This window comes from Thamnophis sirtalis, unplaced genomic scaffold (genome assembly GCF_051295495.1).
Source record: "Thamnophis sirtalis isolate CommonGarterSnake01/CBP01778 unplaced genomic scaffold, rThaSir2_p1.2 scaffold_1, whole genome shotgun sequence".
NCBI classification, from domain to species: domain Eukaryota; kingdom Metazoa; phylum Chordata; class Lepidosauria; order Squamata; family Natricidae; genus Thamnophis; species Thamnophis sirtalis.
This window is the reverse complement of record NW_028261381.1, coordinates 61977607-62000262: the sequence shown is the minus strand read 5'-3', so window position 1 is coordinate 62000262 and position 22656 is coordinate 61977607. Positions and strand designations below refer to the sequence as shown.

Below are 22656 nucleotides of genomic sequence, written 5' to 3'. Positions count from 1 at the left end.
CCCAAGTGCTCTGCCAGAGAAAACAGGCTCCTGAGCTCTGTTTTCAACTGGTACATCCTCCTGCAACCCTCTGCCAGTAAAAACGGCAGAGCCGTGTTTTAGCTGGCAGAGACACTGCAGGCTGGTCCTTCATTATTTCCAGGGTGACCCCGTGGGCCAGATCTAAGTACCCTGTGGGCCGGATCTGTCCTCTGGGCCTTGAGTTTGATACCCCTGCTTTATTGGATCCACAAAATATGTTATTTATTTTATTTATTTGTTAAGTTTATTTACCACCTATCTCGCCATGAAGTTACTCTAGGCAGCTTGCAACAAAAACGGAGAAATGAAAAGAAGTGTAAACATGACAGAAGTAAACTAATGGAACAATAGACTAAGAAAAAATGATATTGTGATAAGAGAATAATGTTCAACTTTTCTTTAAAAATAGAGGTTACTGCAAAAATTAGAAACAATGCTCTTAACTTACAGTCCATTGAAATTATGGTTCTAATATCATAAAAAGTCAATTTTTTTTAAAAAAAAACAATGTTAAGCAAAAATATTCACATGTAAAGTAGGGGATACAAAATTATACTTAATACTGCATGCAGTAAAGAGGTTTAGGATTTAGCAGAAGCCCCATTCCAGTAAGAGCAGCATTCTTCAAGCAAACCCTTGGCATACCATATCCACTGGCTCTGAATTGTAGTAAAATGGCTGAAATGAGGTACTGTTGTGGTCAAAGCAGGGACAAAGCACCCTTGTGTGTTTCTGTAGGTCCGGACTTCAAACTCGCGACCCGCAGCCCGGATGCATCACGCACTGGCCACACTCACGTCCAGTTTAGTGAAGGGGAGAATAATTTCCGGTAGGCCCATTTTGTACCCTCCCCAAGCCTCCGTGCGTGTCCCTCACTTACCTACATATAAAATGGGCCACATGGGGACTCCTGGGAGGGGAGGGGTGGGCGAGGCCAGCCAGGAGTGGGATTTGGGGGTTGTCCAAACTGCACAGAATCTTAGCTAGAGGTTCTCCCAAAGCCCTGCAGCCCCTCAGCAGCCCACTCCTGCATATATCACATGTTTCAGTGCCTTCCCTTTCTTCGGCTGCTTATCAAGAATCTTCTCCTTCCTGAATAAGTCTTGAATTTCTATCAAAAGAGAGCTGTGTGTATTCTGCAAGCACTTGGCAAGAGTATCAGCTAAGTAAAATGGGCAATGCATTGAATGTTTTCTTTTCTTGACATGTGTTACTTTATGTTGTGTTATTTTGGTTTTGGTCATTGCTAGAGTGCAGTCATAGATATTATCTAAGTAGCAATGCCAGAGGCATACACCATGACTGTATATTCTATCCATGTGCATGATTATAGGGTGGGAATATGACAGTAATTACTTGATTATTAAGTTATGGCACAAATTTCAGACGTAGTGTCTACTTGTCTGATTTTTGCACGATTGTTTTCTTTTTTATTTGAGTTTTTCTACTTCCCTTCCGAACGTGCACTAAATATGTCAGTCCTTTCTCCATCATGGCAAAATCAACTTGCTCAAAATGTTGCTCAGTGGTTGAAAGGATTTTATGACCAGGTGGACAATATTTCTGTTGAACTCAGAATTAGTCTAATACTAAATGAGACACAAGAATGAATACAAATGGTACTTCTAAGTATTAATTACAAAATTAAAGGACCTAATTCTCATTGCTTGTCTTATGAAAAATATAGCTGCACCATCCTTGTGGATTAAACTAATAGTTGTTTCTTTTAATTTTTCATGTTGCTGAATTGCATGTTTCCTGTCAAGTACAATACTTAAAGCATCTCTTGCTTTTACTCAGAGTGTAAGACTAATACGCAGGTACGTCTCCGTTAGAGTGGTTAATGAATCCCACAAAATGGCTGCACTATTCAATTTTGCACTATTGAATGATATTTGAATGGACTATAGGGTAATTGGCTCCAGCTTGATGAAAATAGGCAATTACGCTCTTTAAACATAATTTTAATAAGTTTATTAATATATTCTTTAAAACAACAAAAGAGAATAAACTCATATCCAAAGCATACTTTTCGTAAACTGCCAAAAGTAACTTTGGATAGTGGGATGGGTGGTGTATAAATTTAATAAATAAATAAATAAAAATACCTACTATCTCCTATATTCTGCTGTAGTTCTTCAAAATGAACTTCTTTTTGGAGCTTTCCTCAAAAAGAACCTTTTCTCCATATTGCATCACAATGATTAGAACCCCAATAACATCTACACATGTATGAGCCTCAACTGCACCTCATGTTAACTGAATTTGGGTTCACATTAAACACAACCTATCAATTTATAATTTGTACTAAATTGAATACCACACTATTCAAACTTGCACTAATTGTGACCTACCTGTATAGCATTTGTTAATTTGTCTTACATCATTTCCAGGTGGGGAATTAAATTAACCATTCAACCTTTCTTATTTTGCCCCACCCGAGTGTTGAATGTTGAATGCAAGTTGTGTTTTTATTACTTTATTTTGCTCACATATTGTTTATTTTGAATTGCACCCCCTCCCTAATGATTGTAAGCCGCCCTGAGTCCCCTCAGGGAAAAGGGCGGCCTATAAATCCTAATAAAATACTAAAATACTAAAAAAAAAAAATATGCTGATCTTGGATCACCAAAAAGATACTTAGCAGAAGACAGATTTAAAATGCAAATAAGCATTCTGCCCAATGTTGGGCTTATTCTCAGACCAAAATGAATGCATTATGAATGTTTTTCAGAGCTATTGCCTCTCAAAGCAGAATACAATTTAGAAGACTAGAAAGACAGAATATACTGTGAACCTATTGGATCACATGAGTTATTTCTGAAGGTAGGATATCATTTCCTTCTGTATGAGAACCTAATAGATCTTGAGGGAGCTCTTATTATTAATTTGAACAATCATTTCTGCTCTGTTCCATTACCCACATTCAAAGTCTCAGGAAATATAGCGAAATGCACATTTCCTTTTTTTTTTAAAGGTTTTATTTCTTTTAAAAAACACAAATATTTCATCATTCGTCAATCATTAAAACATTGAAGTACAATTTTTTTTGTATGCCCCTCCCTCCCTCCACCCCCCCAGTCCCCCTCCTCCTTCCCCCCCCCCCGACTTCCCAGAACCCGTACATGGTATGGATTTTTAACTAACACAGTCTAAAATCTATTGAGAAAAAAGAAATAAAGAAATTAATAACATTCTACATTGACCTTAGCTTCTTCTTACTGAACTAACTTTAAACAGTTTAAATCATTTCTGATCTTAAGCATAGGCTAACTGGAATTTTTTGGTCCCGTATTTATTTTGTATATAGTCAATTAATTTTTTCCAGTCTCGTTTATATCTCTCATTTGAGTGATCTTTAAGATATGCTGATATTTTAGCCATCTTGGCTAAGTTTGTGACTTTCAATGTCCATTCTTGGATTGTAGGCAAGTCTTCCTTCTTCCAGTATTGTGCCACCAACAGTCTTGCTGCAGTTATTAGGTGCAGAATCAAGTTAGTCTCTGCCACTGTAAAGTCAGTACATATACCTAGTAAAAATAACTGAGGAGTCAACTTTATCCTTCTTTTAAAAATATTTTGCATAACCCACCATATTTTTATCCAGAATGCCTTAACCTTTTGGCAGGTCCACCATATATGATAATATGTAGCATCGAGAGAACCACACCTCCAACATTTAGGCTGTACATTTGGATACATAGAAGCCAACTTTTTAGGATCTAAATGCCATCTATAGAACATCTTGTAAAAATTTTCTCTCAGATTTTGAGCTTGTGTAAATTTCACATTTCTTACCCAGATTCTTTCCCATGTATCCAACATTATTGGTTCTTCAATATTTTGAGCCCATTTTATCATACAATCTTTAACTAATTCTGTTTCCGAATCCATCTGTATTAATACATTATATATCCTCTTTATATGCATTAAGCTTTGATCTCTTATTTGTTTAAACAAGTTATCCTCAACTTGGATAAAACCAATTTTTTGATCTATTTTCCACCTAGCCTGTAATTGCCCATACTGGAACCATGTTTGAACTACCTTCTCCTCTTTTAATACCTCTAAAGATTTTAATTGTAATACCCCCCTTTCCGAGGTAAGAAGCTGTCTGTAAGTAATTCTGTCCTGTTTTTGTGCTATATTCATATTTTCAATTGCGTGTCTAGGAATTGCCCACATGGGTATCTTGTCATTTAATTTATATTGGTATTTTTTCCAAACCCGCAGTAAAGCATTTCTTAAAATATGACTTTTAAAATGCTTATCCAATTTTTTGTTGAATAACAGGTAAGCATGCCAACCAAATACCAGATCGTGTCCCTCAATATTCAATATTCTATCATTGGTTAAATGAGTCCAATCACTAATTACAGATAATGCCACTGCATCATAATATAGTTTTAAATTAGGTAGTTTCAATCCTCCTCTCTCACGTACATCTTGCATTATTTTCATCTTTACCCTCGGCTTCTTTCCTGCCCATACAAATTTGTTGATACCCTTCTGCCATTCTAAAAGGTTCGCATCTTTTTTAAGTATAGGTAACATTTGGAAAAGAAATAAAAATTTTGGTAAAATGTTCATTTTCAAAGCAGAATACAATTGAGAAGACTAGAAAGACAGAATATACTGTGAACCTATTGGATCACATGAGTTATTTCTGAAGGTAGGATATCATTCCCTTCTGTATGAGAACCTAATAGATCTTGAGGGAGCTCTTATTATTAATTTGAACAATCATTTCTGCTCTGTTCCATTACCCCCATTCAAAGTCTCAGGAAATATAGCGAAATGCACATTTCTAACGTGATATGAAATATATCCACTCAGAACTAAATCTTTAACCCACATTCAAAGGCAGTCTGTAATACAATGAATAGAGATGGGGAAACAGGAGACTCGGCTGGGGATTTCTGATTGGTGATAGAGAATGAGAAGATCCAGGCCCATCAACCCAACCCCTTCTCTAGTTCTTTTTATACAAGCATATACTTGCTGGTAAGTTTCCAGAATTAAAGACATAAGCATTCTGTGTGAACCCCACGTCTAAAAAATGCAGCATTGTTTTAATCTTAGTTTAAGTAGCAAGGAAAACAGAGACACTCAAACATGGCATTCATTCACTCTCCTTCACATTATCCTAAGTACCAGAAGCTCCCTTGCTGCATCTGTTCTATCTCCTGGAGAAGGAACCTGTAATAGAAACCAAACTTGACTTTCAAACCATTCTTTATTGAAAAGCTGCTGTACGTGGAAACTTCTCTGCAACAAGTGTCCAGCACTTGGGCATATTTTCACAGACTATGGTGAAACCACTTGCACCAGCACTGGGTACATCTTGGGCAGGAAGATGAGACATCTGATGTACATATTTCAGCGGGATTGGTTATATGTGGTGGCCAAGTCTTCCTCTCCTGAAATGAGACACCAATGTGTGGAAGGTAGTTCTTCTTCAGATGTAATGGGTTTATTTTACTCCATGACTGGATGTTTGGCCCCTGGTTACTACGCAAAGTTGGATTTGCCCCATATGGTTTTCTTTTATCTGATAAAACTGTTTGGCCATACAGTAATTCAGTCATCCCACCGAATGGAAAGCTGCTTGCATTTTCTGCTGGGCCAAACCAGACAGTAGCTGGTACTTTCCATGTGTAAGCAGGTCTGCTGTTCTCCACATCTCCCTCTCTGGCCTCAGGGTCTGGTTTTTTCACTCTCCCATCAGGCCATCCACTTTTTCCTACATTTATCTTGTTCTTCCCAGCTGGTGGTTCTCTTTTTTGGCCGTTCTTTATAGCATGTAAATCATTTTTCTGGATGTTGACCTTGCTCTTCCCAGCATGCAACTTGCTTCTCCTTGTCTGAATCTCTTTATTTTGAGGATATCTTGCCTTACCAACTTTCAGCTCACTTTTTTGTGATTGCCCTACATCTGCCTTCCCATTCCGGCCTCCCCTTTGCGGGGACAATGAAACAGTATTCTTTCTGAGAGGTCTCATATATCTAGGACATGAATCAGGTTGGTCAAATCTTTGTTTCTGTCCAGTTGGATGCCCAGTTCTGGTGTCCAGCTCCTCTCTGGGGCAAGATCTGCTCTTCTGTGTTGGAGGCTTCCTAATTTGTAGCTTACCAGGAAGGCCGTCAGTCTTCCCTTTCTGAATTTTTTTCTTGCTGTGATGTTCAAATTTCTCATTTTGCTCTTTTTTCTTAATGGCAAGTCTCTTTCTCTCCCCACTGTATTCTTCAGTTTCTAATTCTTGTAGCGTGGGGCTCCCAATCTGGATCGCTAGGTGTTCATCCTGTTTAATTTTTGTTTGATATGGCCTATTTTTTTCTGCCTGAGCCTTCCTCTTCCCATTGCAATTCTCACTATTCTCACTAAGAGGCTCTCGGCTGAACTTCCTGTTCTTAGTATGCAGCTCGCTTTTCACACCAGGCCCTGTTTTCACCTCAGTCTGCGATCCATTTCTTCTATCAGGCCTCTGGTTGAGATAATTCCTGGCCTGAAAATCTATTTCTTTGATAGATAATGTATTTTGGTTTGTCCTTAGCTGGGACTTCTCCCGCACAGATATAAGAAGGGACTTGGAAGGTTCTGAATAGTGAAACTCAGATTCTGAGTCTGCGCTAAGTTCACTGGACTCACTAATTTCAGAACTGGATTCAGATTTTGATTCACTATGTGACTCCTCCTCAGATTCAACACTGAGATTATCCTCTGAATGGGATGACACATTGGTAGATTCAAAGGTTGAATCTTCATAATCATAACAGGAACCACTGTCATTCTCTGAAGTGGACTCAGTTCCTTGAATGCTTTGTTTATCCAATTTTTTGTGGGATTCCTCTTTTCTTGGGCTACTGTTCTTGGGTTTCTCATGAACAGGCAGCACACCTGAAAGAAACTAGATTTTTAATCTAATTAAAGAACAAATTGGGCAATTCAGGACATTTAAATTCCTGCCATCCAGGTGCAAATATTTGTGGTGTTCTTCCGGACCACAGCTGTCTACCTACTCATGTACCCCTGAAGGAATTCCATACCTAAAGGCCTAAGTTGGAAAGTATAGTATTGCACAAGAACATTAGGATAATTCAAGGCATTTCATTTATTATGTTTTACTTTGGAGGTTCAGTGTAGGAAACAGGCTAGCTAGATAAATATACATTGCGGATAATGCAGATAAAGCTCAACTTATGGCAATTGAGCCCAAAATTTCTGATGCTAAGTGAAACAGTTGTTGAGTTTTGTCTCATTTTACATCCTTTCTTGCCACAATTGTTAAATGAATCAATTGATAAATTAGCAATCTGCTTGTTAAGTGATCTCATTTTCAAATGTTAAGTTAGTAACATGGTTGTTAAGTAAATTTGGCTTCCCCATTCATAAAAAGTGAAAAGGTGATCATGTGACCCAAGGACACTGCAACCGTCATAACTATGAACCAGTTGCCAAGAATACAAATTTTGATCACATGACCATGGGGGTGTTGCAACAGTTGTAAGTGTGAAAAACTGTCTTAAGTCCCTTTTGTCAGGGCCATTGTAATGTTGAATGGTCACTAAATGAAATTTTGTAAGTCGAGAACCATATGTACCACAATTTCTTCCTGTTGCTTCTAAAATCAAATATAAATGCCCTCACAAAAATATTCAGAGTCAAGATAACGCCTTAAAATTTTAAGGATTCAGAAGGAATTGTTTACAGTCTGGAGGATCAGGAATGATATTGTGTGTACAACTTCATTAGATATTATAGCTCATAGTCATGAAATCATCACAAATACGACACAGGGGGCACAGTTTATTAAGTAGGAACTTTTGGAATACTCGGATTATAATCAATCACTGCTCTAGTCAAACTGATATGCTCAAAATATTAACATACCACTTTTTCTTTTTATCAATATCTGCCAGGTCACTTGAAAGCAAAACACATCTGTATTTTAATTGTTTTGCTGCTGGCTTGATGATCCAGGATGCCAGAGTCTATCAATGCCTCAAATCCTCAAGGGAGTTAAGACAAGGCTGGATCCAAGCATGAAAGCTACTTTGCCATTTCAGTTCTGCTTCAGGGCTAATATGTTGGCTATGAAGATAAACTATCAGACACTGACCTGCATCTCCCTCACAATATTTTTTTTTAATGATGGGTAGTGTGTTTTGTTATTGCATTCTTCAAAATTCCTAAAAGAAGACAACAGAGTGGAATGGGGATTGTAAAACTGACCAGAATGATATCATTCATATCTTCGTTAACTAAATGTTGCTATACCATGTTGTGATAAGGAAACATATCTCTTTGGTGACCAGCTGTTCCTCATAAGTATCCTCTGATATTTATTCTCAGGTATGACTCTGTAAATCAGGAGATGTGCCACAGAGACACTTATGAGTTTAGTGTTCCTCCAGTGGGACTTGGACAACAGGCAGCTCAGTTGCTAAATTACTCACCAGTTTCATTCTGTTTATCGCTGAGGGAACAGGGAAGGTTACGTTTGTTCTCTGAAAGGAAAAATGTACCGTGAAGTTATCTGATGCAAAAATGGTAAAGTTAGTAGAGTTATTCAAGATTCTGAACAATACCATGTGTTTATACAAAGAAACAGTAATTATTTAAATGTTCAAACACATTGATGCTGCAAAACTTATTAAATGCAAAGAATATCAAATCAGTTATATCAATACTCAATGTTATTTGATGATAACATTTTGATATCATCGAACTGATAACTAAATGATATAGTTATATCAATATCAAATATCAGTTGTATCAATATCAAACGCATCAACATCATTTGATATAAAGAAGGACTGGGGGGACACAGTGGTGGGTTGCAGACGGTATGCCCCATTATGGGTGTACTGGTGCCTGCCGGGAGCACCGGGTACCATTCCGGTACGGTGCTCCGGAGGGCCCACCCAGCCGAGCTCCTTACCTGTATTTGAGCTCTTCGGCACTTCCGTGCATGCACATGGCGCGCACGACACCTGTGCATGGAGCGCACGGCACCCGCGCATGGAGCGCACGGTGCCTGCGCAACACTCTGCCGAGCAACTGGAGCATCACGGAGGCATCGTGGAAAGGGGGATGCCGGTTGTAACGAGATCCGGAACCCATCACTGGGGGGACATGATAGTAGTATTCCAGTATTTGAGAGGCTGCCACAAAGAAGAGGGGGTCAATTTATTTTCTAAAGCACCAGAAGGCAGGACAAGAAACAATGGATGGAAACTAATCAAGGAGAGAAGCAACCTGGAATTAAGGAGAAGTTCCTAACAGTGAGGACAGTGAACCAGTGGAACAGCTTGCCTTCAGATGTTGTGGGTGCTTCATCACTGGAGATTTTTAAGAAGAGACTGGACAGTCACTTGTCTGAAATGGTATAGGACTGTAATGGCGAACCTATAGCATGCGTGCCACAGGTGTCACGCAGAGCCATTTGTTAGGGCATGTGAGGCGTTGCCCTGTCAGCTCCAGCGCTCATACACGTGCTGGCCAACTGACTTCGGCCTTCTTTTTCAGCTGTTTTTCACCCTCCAGAGGTTTCAGGGAAGCCTCCGGGAGGCCGGGGGAGGCTGTTTTCACCCTCCCCAGGCTCCTAGAAAGCCGCTGGCTTTCCATTATGCACCAAAAGCGGAGGGGAGGGCGGGGGTTATGCGCATATGCATGTACACAGGGTTGCGTGCACTTAGCATTGTGGGTGTGGGCACGCTTGCACACAACCCCCCTGCGCTCCTCCCGTTTTTGGCACACGATGGGAAAAATAGTATAGGATCTCCTGCTTGAACAGGGGGCTGGACTAGAAGATCTCCAAGGCCTGTCCAACTCTGTTCTAATTCTGATTCAGTTCGGAACAGTATTGCCACAAAATATAAAGAACACCCTGCATATGTGTCTAGTTGATTGCTGCAGAAATTAATCATAAGCTTCAGGCTGGTGTTTAAAGAAGACCCAATTCATATATGTGCTTCTATGTTCACAAAGACTATAACCAAATCCTTTTCTTTAGCCTTTTCTTTAGCTCCAGTTAATGTCCTCTTCATAGCTCTCTTGGAAGGGAAATATAAGAAAACCTCATATGAAACCTGAGACTGCCCCGCTCCTGTGATATGGCTACCAGGGGTGGGTTGCTGCCAGTTTTACTATCGGTTCGCAACCTGCGTGAAACCCATACATGCGCTGTTCAATGTAAATTGTTCTTTGCATGTGTGCAGAACAATTTACAGTGAATTGCGCACATGCAGTCACTAAAAACCAAAATGGCGGTGGCCCAGCAGTGGGAGGGAACTGATTCGGGGGCGTGGCAGGCCTGGGTCGCTGCTGGTTCTGCGACCCAGGCCTGAATTCCACTACCGGTTTGGTCCATCTCTGATGGATGCCATAGAAACCACAGCTCATGTTCTTCTGTATTGCCAGTCTACAGGGTCATTCACCAACGGTTGATTACTCCTCTTTTATTTAAATTTCCAAGAATAACATTTGTTTGCACTGTTAAATAATCAAAATCAAGTAACAAAATTTGGCTATATGTGAAAGCTTTGCCAATAAATGATTGTTAATAGTTCTTGCTCTTAGAGAATAGTTTTGTGTTGTTTATTTTATTGATTGCACGCTTATTGGTCAATCAATGAAAAGTTAATCATAGATGATACTCTGTTCTCACCATTCTTTAGAGGTAGTGGTGTTACTGACAAAAAAAAATCAGACTCATGAGTATGAACGGAATATATTAATTCCAGCTCATGATCAGTTGTTGGAGCAAATATCTCAACAAAATGGACAAGATTTTTCAAGATATAATGTGATCATAAGAGAAAGTATGTACAAGAAGTTTATAACAGATGTAATAGAAATTACACTTCAGATATAACATGAGAAAATTATTCTTTGAGCAAAGGATATATCTGCAGTGCATTCCTGAGGGTCGGTTAATTATTTAACAATGCTAATGGTATGCTCACACTGTCATTTATTACTCTGATATCAATAAAAAAAGAAACAATTGTATAAGGGTCTGTTGGCATCACAAAGAGAGACAATGAAATCTAAATCTAACTCATCTATAAAGAATTTGTTGAGCTCTTGGTTTAAAGTTGTGATAGATTAATTTGAATATAAGAAGCAACAATATTTATTAGTTTTAGATTAGATTTAAATTCATTAAGCAGAAATGTGTGAGATATACTGAATATTAAATTAATTATTTACAGAATAAAACTAGTTTTAATTAATTAATAGATCTCTTATTGATTGCCAAAAGACAAGCAATTTGAATCTTTTATCAATTTAAGCACAAACTTGTAAAACTGAAAGAAGTATTTTTAAGCCATCAAGTCCAGCTCCCTGCTCAGTAAAGAAATCCAAATTCAAGTATCCCAACAGCTGGCTTCTTCTTGAACACACCTAGTGAACGGGAACACAATTTTCAATATCACTAGTACCAATTTTGATAGTTTCACTACCTGAAGCAAGAATTGTGAGGCCACAAAATATGTATACAAAGTAATAGAAAATGAATCTACAATGCCCTGGGACTTTAGAATTCAAACAGACAAGCACCTGCCTCATAGCATCCCAAATTTAACAATCCAGACAAAAAAGTCTGGATAGCGAACACTACAATAGAGCAGAAGAAAATAGAAAGAACTGGAGAAAATAGTAAGATATAAAGACTTGCAAACAGAGGTAGAACAACTGTGGCAAAAGAAAGCAAAGATAGTATTAACAGTAATAGCCACCTTGGGTGCAATCCCAAAAAATCTGAAGCAACACTTGAACACTATCAGCATCAATAAAATCACCATCAAGCAAATACAAAAGGCAGTTTTACTTGGAACACCTTATATCCTGCACAATATCTTTAATATCTTTAATATTATTAAACAACAACACCTGCCTATTCCAGGTCCTTAGGAAGGACTCAATGGATCAAAATGCCAATTCCAGTGTAAACATCTGGCTGACTGCCTGACCAGCCGTAGTGTATTAAATTTATATGCTGCTCAATTCCCAGTGAGCCATCTAGGTTTCTGTCATCTGCAAACTTAATACATTATTTTCTCAACCTCTTCACCCATCATTATTAAATTTATAGAAGAGTAGAAAACTCAGGTTTGAATGTTATGGCTTTCAACTCAATGCCTCCCTCCAATTTGATGAGAACCACATTTGAAACAACAACAATGCCTCTACTTCATTGTGATGCTGTTCAGCCCATATTTAACAGGCTTGCTAATTAGCAGATCATGAGATACTTTGTCAAATGTTTTGCTGGTCAGGATACATTATGTTGACAGCCTCCCCACAATCCATTATGGAAATTATCCTCTCAAAAAATTACCCTGACGAGACTTGTTTTTCATAAAACTATGCTGACTTTGCCACCTGGTAATTGAAAACATTGTCTTCAAGATGTTTATGAACTTTAAGAGTTTCTCTGGAAGCTTCTCAGATACCAGTGCCTAACTCACTGGGCTCTAATTCCTTGCATCCTCTTTTTTCCTCTTTTTTTTTTTGAAGATCGGAATGTAGAAGAACAAGCTGTTTGGAAAAACTGCAGCCTTCTTCCCCTCCTACAGGTTCTCCATTTATTTCAGTTCATTTAGTGACCATTCAAAGTTACACTGGTACTGAAAAATGTGACTTATGACAATTTTTTACAATCACGACCCTTGCAGCATCCCCATGACCATCTGATCAAAATTCATATGCTTGGCGGTTTATGACGGTTGCTGTGTCCCAAGGTCACATGATCATCTTTTGCGACTTTCTCATAAGCAAAATCATTTGAGAAGCTGGATTCCTTTAATAACTTTATTACTAACTTATTAACTGCAGTGATTCACTTAACAACTGTGGCAAGAAAAGTTGTAAAATGCAGCAAAACTCACTTAACAAATGTCTCACTTAAGAACATAAATTTTGGGCTCAGTTGTGGTCGTAAGTGAAGGACTACCTGTATTTGAACTTTCTCCCCAGAATTAGCAGGGCAGAATTGCCAATAAGGCTGCAATTTTGAAACAGGCATAAGAGGACAATAGAGACGACATTGTTCTTAGAGCCACCAGCAAACCGAGTAAAGCAGCCAAATAAAATAAGGTATATTTCCTTCAATTGAGTAAATGGTCCAAAGGAAAAGCGGTATAGAGGGACAGCAAGGAAAAGTGCAAATATAAAAAGCTCAGTGTGGAAAGTTATAAGTACTGTACATACTGGAGAGTAACAAAAAGAAGAAATTCCAGGGAGAGGAATTAAGACAATACAATGTTCACATAAAGAAAATATTGCTAACTAATATTACTATGGAGTATGGCATTGTAATCATAATAATGATTGAATAGTAATACAGTAGAATACAGTAATTGTTGTAATAATAATGGCTAGCAGAATGGAATGTAATTGAATAAATGGAAATGAAAATGATTAAACTTGTATTGCAGATGCTAAAGAAGCAAAGTTTTGTTTAAAACGAATGACTGCCGGGTTAGCATATCTAGAATAAAGTAACTTTCTGCAAAGTTGTTTTTCAGTGGAACACTTTCTACAGGATTGCCATCGCATGCCGGGTTTAAATGAATAAGGAAAAACAAAGTGGCATGAAAGAGGAAAATGTATTATGACAATGCATAAAAGTCTCACCACAATTGAACGTCAATGACATTGTATAAAAGCAAATACTGGAATAACTGAAACAGTAGCAACTGGGCAGGTTGTTCCACATTCTTGAATTAGGGAGCTTTGTGCAGGAAAAAAAAACAAGATTATGAAATTGATACAATCTACAGGATAATTCTTCAGTAGAATTAATGACAAATAGGGAGAATCACCGGCTGTGATAGTTAAACACAATACTAGCTAAGAAAGTTAGCAACACATAAACATATGGCACCAAAATGACTTAGCCACTGTCATACATGAGTAACAGTTATATTTCAGTGAAGTGTTTTATTTGTTTGTGTTTGGAATTAGAGAAGGTATAGTGATTTAATAGTATTCTTTCTTGAATGAACGAGGACCGTGATGGCAACCTATGACACGCGTGCCAGAGGTGGCACACAGAGCCCTCTCTGCTGGCACATGAGCTGTCGCCCCAGATCAGATCTCCATGGCGTTTCTTTAGTGAGCTTCTGTTTCCCTGCAAATGATGAAACAAAAGCTCATGAAAGAAAAAGATCTTACCCCTTTTGCCACGCTGCCGGTGTTGGGATGCCCTGCCTCCCGCCGGCCAGTTGGTCTTCGGGTCTCTGTTCCACATGCACGCATGTCCACACATGCACAGGTTTGTGCACGCACACACCATTTGGGTTGGGCATGTGCACATGCGGAGTTTGGGCACTTGGTGTCTAAAAGGTTTGCCATCACTGAACTAGGATTTTAAGTACAGAGATGTCACACATGAACAGCCATAGCAGCCAAGAAAAGGGAAGGAAGAGAAGATGCTAAAAAATTAGGAAGCCGGCCAATTGGGGAAGCTGCACTGAGGAGGGCAGGAGAGAGGGGAGATGTGCATTAGATTCACCCTATTCATTCCAGGGTCCTTCAGGGATCTCCCTGCGTGTAACTTCATTCAAAATCCAGAACTGCCAAAACATTCAGATTTGTTTTGCCAATCTGAATCAGCAGAAATTCTGGAATGGAATGTTTTTTTCCAGTTTCAAAACAAAGCATACTTTCATTTGCACTCTTAATTTTGAGTTAGATCAATTAATAAGCAAATGTGATGAAAAATCTGCTTCCCTGCTTTGACTCCTCATTCCTTCTTTCACACTGCCTAGCATGCCTCTTATATGATTAGACCAGTGTTTCTCCACCTTGGCAACTTTAAGTCCTGTGGACTTCGACTCCCAGGGAGTTGAAGTCCACAGGACTTAAAGTTGCCAAGGTGGAGAAACACTGGATTAGACGGATGTTCTCAGAGCTCTTCCTGCTTCTGTTCCTTTTTCCCACAATCCTCCTTTCTATTCTTGGATAATAGAGTGATATCGTGCTAAGCTGCTTATTGTCTAGCAAACTACAAGGGTTTCATTGTTTCACTTATATTACAGGCAAACCATGTATTTCAGTGTATTGTCAAATGTCATATATTTAATTCATACATTTGCATGCTACGAGATAATAAAATACAATAAAAATCCATAAAACATCAAACTGAATATGCTCTATGATATCATCCCATAAATATCCACTGAAAAGACTAAAATCAAAACGAAAACTCAAAACACACAGCCCAAAAGGGCAATCCAGGTCTACCACGAGTCTCCCTAAAAGTTCATGTGAATAAAACTTCAGTTCTCTTACAAGATTTTTAAACTATATTATTAAAGTAACACATACACACTAGAGAAATATAGAAGTTTACTGGATATCAAGAAAAATAATACCGCCCAAAATGGAGATAATTTAGCACTTAGAACTTACAATAATTTGTCACTTTGAATGTACACTAATCAGCATACATTAATATGAAATTTTATTGCATACAGCTCTCAAAGGATCGCCATCTCTAATATACACTACATAAACATGACAAAATGAATGAATGAATGCATGAATGCATGAATACGTACATACATATATACATACATATATACATAATTATGCATGTACCCACAAATAATATATGACATGGAGAAACAACACAGTCTAATTTGGATGTATACATGTATATGGTGAGAGAAAACTGCAATTAAGGAGGAATTTAGGAATTATTATTTTTTTAAATGAAGGCAACTGAAGTGAATGGCCAAGGCATATCATAGGATAAAAAAGAATATCTTCCCCACTCTAATCCATGAACAGCATTATGAAGAAATGGAGGACAGTAACACACTATCATATTCTCATCCTGTCATCTTATGTGCATGCAAACATAACGTCTTTGCAAGCCTTTGCATTTTCCTAAAAGTTCTATCTTTCTCATTTCCATTGGGGGGGGGGGAAACCTCATTACATGTAAAAGGTGTCATTGCAGTTATTGCAGTCATCCATTTGGAATGATAGAATAGAATAGAATGGAATTTTTTACTGGCCAAGTATGATTGGACACACAAGGAATTTGTCTTTGGTGCATAGGCTCTCAGTGTACATAAGGAGAATAAAATACATTCATCAAGAATAAAAAGATACAACACTTAATGATAGTCAAGGTTACAATAAGCTATCAAAACGTATTAGGAAACAAATAAAAACAATATAAATTGAAAGATACAAGCAACATGGTTATAGACATAAGTTGGAAGAGATATGATGTTGAATCAATGTGTTGATAATGCTAAGTAAGGGCACCCCTGAAGGGAGTTTAATCTAGGAAGGATGAAAATGCTGGATCTTTACCATTTGACAGCACTTTGTATGCTTCCATTATCTCCTTTGACTTCTCTTCAGCCTCTTTTTTGTTATCTGGGTTTTTGTCAGGATGCCACTTCTTCAGCTGCATTCTGTACCTATGCAGTTAGAGGGAAGGCTGCAAATAATAAGTCTTTTGAGCAAATTATAAATTCCATTCTAAGCTTTCTTTCATTCTGGAATACTTCTCAAAGAATCAGAAGCAAGCATATTGGACAGATACTGGTACTCACTAGTACCAAGGACAGTATAGGTCAGCTATGGCTAACCTTTTTATCATAGCATGCCAAAAACGTGTATGTGCATGACAGCGCATGTGCACACATGCATGTACCCATAATGCAATGTGTGCGTGACATCCCCGTGTCCCCCCGCACCCTGTTTTTGGCCTAGCAGGCCACCCTGCAGCATCCTGGGACCAAAAATGGGACCTCCCACATGCTCCCCCTGCACATGCAAGACCCAAAAACCAGCTGACAGGTGTGAGGCATGCGCACATGTGTGGTAAAGCACGTGTGCAATATGTTCGTCATCAGGGTCTAGGTAGTTGCTTAGTGATTGCCTCATTATAGAAACCATTTGTCATTGCAATGGTTAACTTAACCAATCCTTCCATTTATGACCTTCACAGATGTGTAAAGAAAAGCTGAAGTAAAATTATAAACACAGTCATGGTTTAATTTAGGGTCCATCTCATTTAACAACTGAGATGCCAGATCGAAATGTGGTGGCTAAACAAGGACTACCTACACTAAACATACTAAACAAGGTGTCATAAACATTGTCACTTCAAGACTGTTTTTTGGGGGGTGTTGGTTATTTGGGTTTAGCATTGTTTAAAAACCATAGTTATCTTTCTCAAAACCTACCAGTGTTTCCTGTTTAATTTTATCCTTTCCTCTGTAGTTTGATTATCTGCCATCAAATCATTATTGATTCTTATAAACTATGTAGATTTTTCCATGATGTCCCCTGTGCTAGTGGATTGCTACTATTGTACCCTACTATTTAATAGTGATGATGTACACTTGAGAAAAAAAAACCTAATTCTTAATCAACTTCAATGAATAATTTAACAAGATAATCTTGCCAAGAATCTTGCTAAACTGAAGTTTTAAAAACAAGGATTCACAAGACTTTGTATTCTGGATTTACTGCTTGTAATTCCCAAATGTCTCACCAATGGCCATTTTGATAAGGAATAATGGGTGTTGGTTGACAGTATATGGCAAATCAAGTTTGCTGATCCTTTTTTAAAAGGATGTTTCAGACTTTTGTCTGATTTGGATTAAGAAGCTTAATCCTCAAATTAATTTCCTTCCCACCCTCTAATTTTATTTTAAAGAAGGAAAAAAACCCCCAGAGAATAAAAGCTATTAAAAGGTATAGAAAATTTATGCCTACTGAAATTGAAACAAATTAAATTGAACATACTTGATTAATTTTCTTGATAAAAAACAGACTATCCCAGAAAGTACAGAGAAATTCTACCTGCCCACATAGTGAAACTTGGTGGCTTTGGGAATCATCCACAGGCTCACAGTAGGCACTAAAAGCTGGAAGGCTGAGCATGTGGAAGACCGACTTACGCCATTTTAATTTCATCATGGGAGGCATTTGGAGTGACCCCCAGGATCTTGTAATAGTCTATTCCATCTTTTATCCATCCTGTGAAGAGGACAGAAGGCACCCTGGAATGTCTTGGCAAACCCATGCAAGCTGGGAACAGGTAGTGGCTGGAAATACCTGGCCCTAAAGAAGAAAAAGAAAATAAACAGTTAGCTAGTCTTTGAATGAATGGGCACACTTTGCATCTGTTAAACCACAAGGCCTTTTCCCCCTGCTGAACTTTAAGTGATATCCACCTATCCTGAAGTAAATATAACATTATAATAATATGGTGTATTTTGTTCCTATCATCTCTGCCTCAAGTTAATGTGGTTACTGCCTTGTCTCAAGGCAATGGACAACAAATTTAATGTGAAAAGGAAATCCAACTTTCCCTGCCACTCAATCTTGCCTTGTTCCTCACATCTCAACCCCATAGCCATTTCCAGGGCAAAAGGTGAGAATTTAAACTAAAACAAAAGTAATAAACTTGACAAAAAGGTTGAAATTGGCCAAAAGCAGCAACCCATTCAGGTAAAAGTTCCTTATAGAGATTTCACCCTTAATGAACAGATGATTCTTCCTTCTATATGACTGCCATTTTTTTAATTTTTTATTTTTTAATATAATAATTCCATCTTCAATTAAACAGTGTGTCATTTGGGTACAAATATATTTGTAAAATAATAATAAATATTTACAACAATATTCATTACATTAGCATTAATTCTATAATATTAAAATGATAATATCGAACATAATAATAATAATATTTGCTTCTTTCTCTTAAGATATCTTCTTTATTTCACAAATCTTTTTCTTTTGTTTCCCTGTTTCTAACTTCCATATTTATTATATAATCATTGATAAAATAAGTCCCATGTCATATGATATTCAGTTTGTTCTTTCTCCTTGATTGGGACCTCTTTACTTTTCCAATGTTGTGCAAATACAATTCTTGCTGCAGTTAATATATGAATAATTAGATATGCATTCCCCTTACTATATTTTTTGGGTAAAAATCCCAACAAGAACATTTCTGGCTTTAAATCAATATGCTGCTTTATCTTTTTTTTTCAGCCACATATGTATTTTTGTCCATTTTTTTTCCTTTTGAGCATGTCCACCACATATGATAATATGACCCAGGTATCTGGTGGCACTTCCAGCATTTCGCCAACTTATCTTTAAACATCTTAGCCAACCTCGCTGGTGCAAAATGCCATCTATAAAACAACTTGTACAAATTTTCTTTGCATGCCATTGACATTGTTAATTTATAGTTCCTACGCTGACTGCCACTTTTATCTGCAATGTTAATTAAACAGGAAGCCAGTTGAAATGGTAAATAAGAGGGGGAGAGAGCACAAAATTCTAGGGTGCATTAATAGAGGGATAAAATCAAGATCACGTGAAGTTCTAGTATAGCTTTATTATACTGCTTTAGTAAGATCACACTTGGAATACTGCATCCAGTTTTCCACAATATAAAAAAAAATGTTGAGACTCTGGAAAGAGTGCAGAGAACAGCAACAAGAGTGATTAGGGGCTGGAGGATAAAACATGAAATGGTTACAGGAATTCAGTATGTCTAGTTTAATGAAAAGAAGGACTAGAGGTGATATGATATCATATTTGAGCAGTTTTTACAAAAACAAGGGGATCAAACTATTTTCCAAAGCACCAAAAGGCAAGACAAGAAACAATTGATGGGAACTAACTAAAAAGAGAAACAACCTAGAACTAAGGAGAAAATGCCTAATGGTGATAGCAACCAGCCAAAGGAATCCAATGCCTTCAGAAGTTGTGGGTGCTCCATCACTATAGACTTTTAAACAGAGATTGGACAACCATTTGTCTGAAACGGTGTAGGATCTCCCACTTGAGCAGGAGGTTGGACTAGAAGCTATCCAAGGTCCCTTCCAACTCTATTATTCTATGTTTCAAGGTGCCCAACCTCAGAGTGCTCCCTCTTGGTTGTCCAGCCAATTGAAGCTCCAAAAAGTTCCTAGAGGGTGGTCTTTTGAGGAACAAAGGAAAGATTTTCCTACAAAATAATCCATCCTAGAAAATTGACTTGTGGCCACTTTTGACAGCTGATTGCTCTAAGAAATAAAGTCCTCTGTTTTAAGTGACTATCTACTTTATGCATTCTTTAAGTCCTGGCTCAAAACAGAACATTTTTTTTTATTTCTAAAGTATTAATACCTGTACAGTTAAGAAAGATTTAAGCTTGTCACATTGACAGACTGGGGACAAGATAAAGGCAAAATCCAATCTGCTTGGATTACTGCCGAGTGCTTTACATGGGAGTGACCTTGAAGATCACTCGGAAGCTACAACTGATTCAGAATACAGCAGAATACAGTTACCCCTCTCCTGTTCATGGTCCCAGTTTCTTCCCAGGTGAATGCAAGGTACTAGTTATCACCTTTTAAGCCCTACATGGCATGAAGCAAGGTTATCTGTGGGACTATCTGCCTCTGAGAATATCTGCCCTTCCTACCAAATTGGAGAGGTAGGCACATTCCAAGTCCTATTCCTGAAATCATAAGGGAGAATCTTAGTAGGACATTAGAAGTGTGCCTTTTATGTAGCTGCTTTTATCTTATGGAACAACCACTTTCTGGTGATCCAGCTGGTCCCCACTCCCTTAACCAGAGGTGAAATTCAGCAGGTTCTGACAAGTTCTGAAGAATCGGTAGCGGAAATTTGAGTAGTTTGGAGAACCGGCAAATACTACCTCTGACTGGCCCCAGAGTGAGGTGGGAATGGAGATTGTGCAGTATCCTTCCCCTGCCACATCCACCGAGCCACACCCACAGAACCGGTAGTAAAAAAAATTGAATTTCACCACTGCTCTTAACCTTTCTGAAGACCATAGAAACCAGATGCTGGATAGAACGAGAATAATTGAGGCTTGTTGTGAGACATCTCAAAGTGATGATGGAGGCACTAGGTTTTTGTAGGTTTTTATAATTTTATGATTTTGGATGTATCGTTGTGAGCCTGATCCATACTCAGAGTGACTGCAAAGCAGATAGAAATGCAATAGTTAAAGAGAAACAAAGGATCTGGTTCCTAATCAGGTGATCGACTTCCTGGTGGAGATCAGTTTACTTGATTTCTAACCATTAATGGCAATAGGAAATCAGTGATCCATTTCCCACTTTAATCCAATAGAAAAGCTGAACAGAGAACCTCACAGCCCTGCATATTTTGTAAATGAAGCTTGCCTTGCTTTCAAATGAGTGTTAAGGCGTCCTCCAACAGAAACAGTGATTATAGCCTTATTAAAAGGCAAGTATTTTAAATACCCCAAAAACGATTCAGCCAATTCAAGGTGATGTAATAAAATCTAGGAGTGACCTTTTTAGATAGTTCCAAAAATTACACAACCAAACTGATGAAGCTTGTGTCCTACCTTGGGGTGCTAAAAAGATTTTCCTGTGTAGTATCTTTTTCCCATGTAGGCAGAGTTATAATCTCTGAAGGCTTCTTACCTGGGGTATGACAGGGAGTGGTTAATTGTGATGTCAGGGGCACTATCACTCGCATTCAGGTTTTGTGATTGGTTGTCCACAAGTAATAAACACAGTGTAAGGGAAATTCCACACAATTGATCATCTCCTGTCCTGCTCCTACCTGTTTTTTAAGCCAGCTTCAGAAAGTCCACTCTGCATTGCCCCAGACTGCCAATGAAGTTGGACTGGGACTCAGTCCAAACTATGGCTATGATGAGACCTGATGGATCATTATTCCCCTGCTTCTTTCTTTTCCGTCCATGTGAGGAAGAGTAGGCTTGCTAGCTAGTTCCTGTGTGGACATCAAGGCTGATTTCCCCCTTTTTAGGGCTTTATTTCTTCTCATTAATCCCTGTGCCTACCTTTGCTTTTCCAGATGTTTGCAGGAATGGATGTCTTCACTCTCTCCCCCATCAACCCTATCTGCTTTATCTCTTTTCACACTAACACAGATCCATTCTTTTAATTTTTTTCGCTTCTAGTATGGTCATTGCTTTGATGTTACACTATCCAAAGCACTAGAGAAGTTATTCTATGAATCTCACAGTCTTTTGCAGCTCCATGGAAAATTTGTAGCAAGCAAGAATAGATAGTTCAGCTTCATGGAAACAAAAGAACCTGGAAGTGTTCTGCTTCTTTCTTTAGAATTATATTTTTCTATACATATATATTATACAATAGCTTTCGGTCATTTCTTTTCACAGTAGTAATTTCTTATATTTTTATCATCCACAGCTGTTTCTACTTCATCATTCCATCACGGGTGTAGGTATGCTGGTCTTATTATATTCGGGTCTTTTTCCATGTAAGATTGATCTTACACGGAAAAAGACTCAAATACAACAAGACCATCATATACATACATACATACATACATACATACATACATACATATACATACATATATACATACACATACATACATATATATACATACATACATGCATATATATATATATATATATATATATATATATATATATATATATATATATATATATATATATATATATACATACACACATACACACATACATATACATACATACATATATACACATACATATATACACATATACATATACATATATATGTTGTATACACACACAAACATACACACCATAAATATACAATGAGATTACTTTTGTTTTT

General features: G+C 37.9%; 1 protein-coding gene across 1 annotated transcript; it reads right to left on the bottom strand.

The window, feature by feature from the left end:
• Positions 1–5306: 5306 nt before the first annotated feature.
• On the bottom strand, positions 5307–18086 carry LOC148049432 (uncharacterized). Its single transcript, XM_087703510.1, has 4 exons — positions 17962–18086; positions 16361–16470; positions 8479–8529; positions 5307–6919 (listed from the first exon to the last, which is right to left on the bottom strand). The coding sequence occupies exons 1-4, from the start codon at positions 18084–18086 to the stop codon at positions 5322–5324; spliced, it is 1884 nt and encodes a 627-aa protein (XP_087559636.1). The 3' UTR covers positions 5307–5321.
• Between the last annotated feature and the right edge of the window lie 4570 nt (positions 18087–22656).

What these genes read in the sequence shown, in the direction of transcription:
- LOC148049432 (XM_087703510.1), bottom strand. Translation starts at nt 18,086, where the DNA reads ATGGGTTTGCCAAGACATTCCAGGGTGCCTTCTGTCCTCTTCACAGGA. An exon ending in CATGATGAAATTAAAATGGC is followed by an intron (nt 16,471 to 17,961) that starts GTAAGTCGGTCT and finishes CTAACTGCATAG; the next exon opens with GTACAGAATGCAGCTGAAGA. An exon ending in ATACAAAGTGCTGTCAAATG is followed by an intron (nt 8,530 to 16,360) that starts GTAAAGATCCAG and finishes TTTTCCTTTCAG; the next exon opens with AGAACAAACGTAACCTTCCC.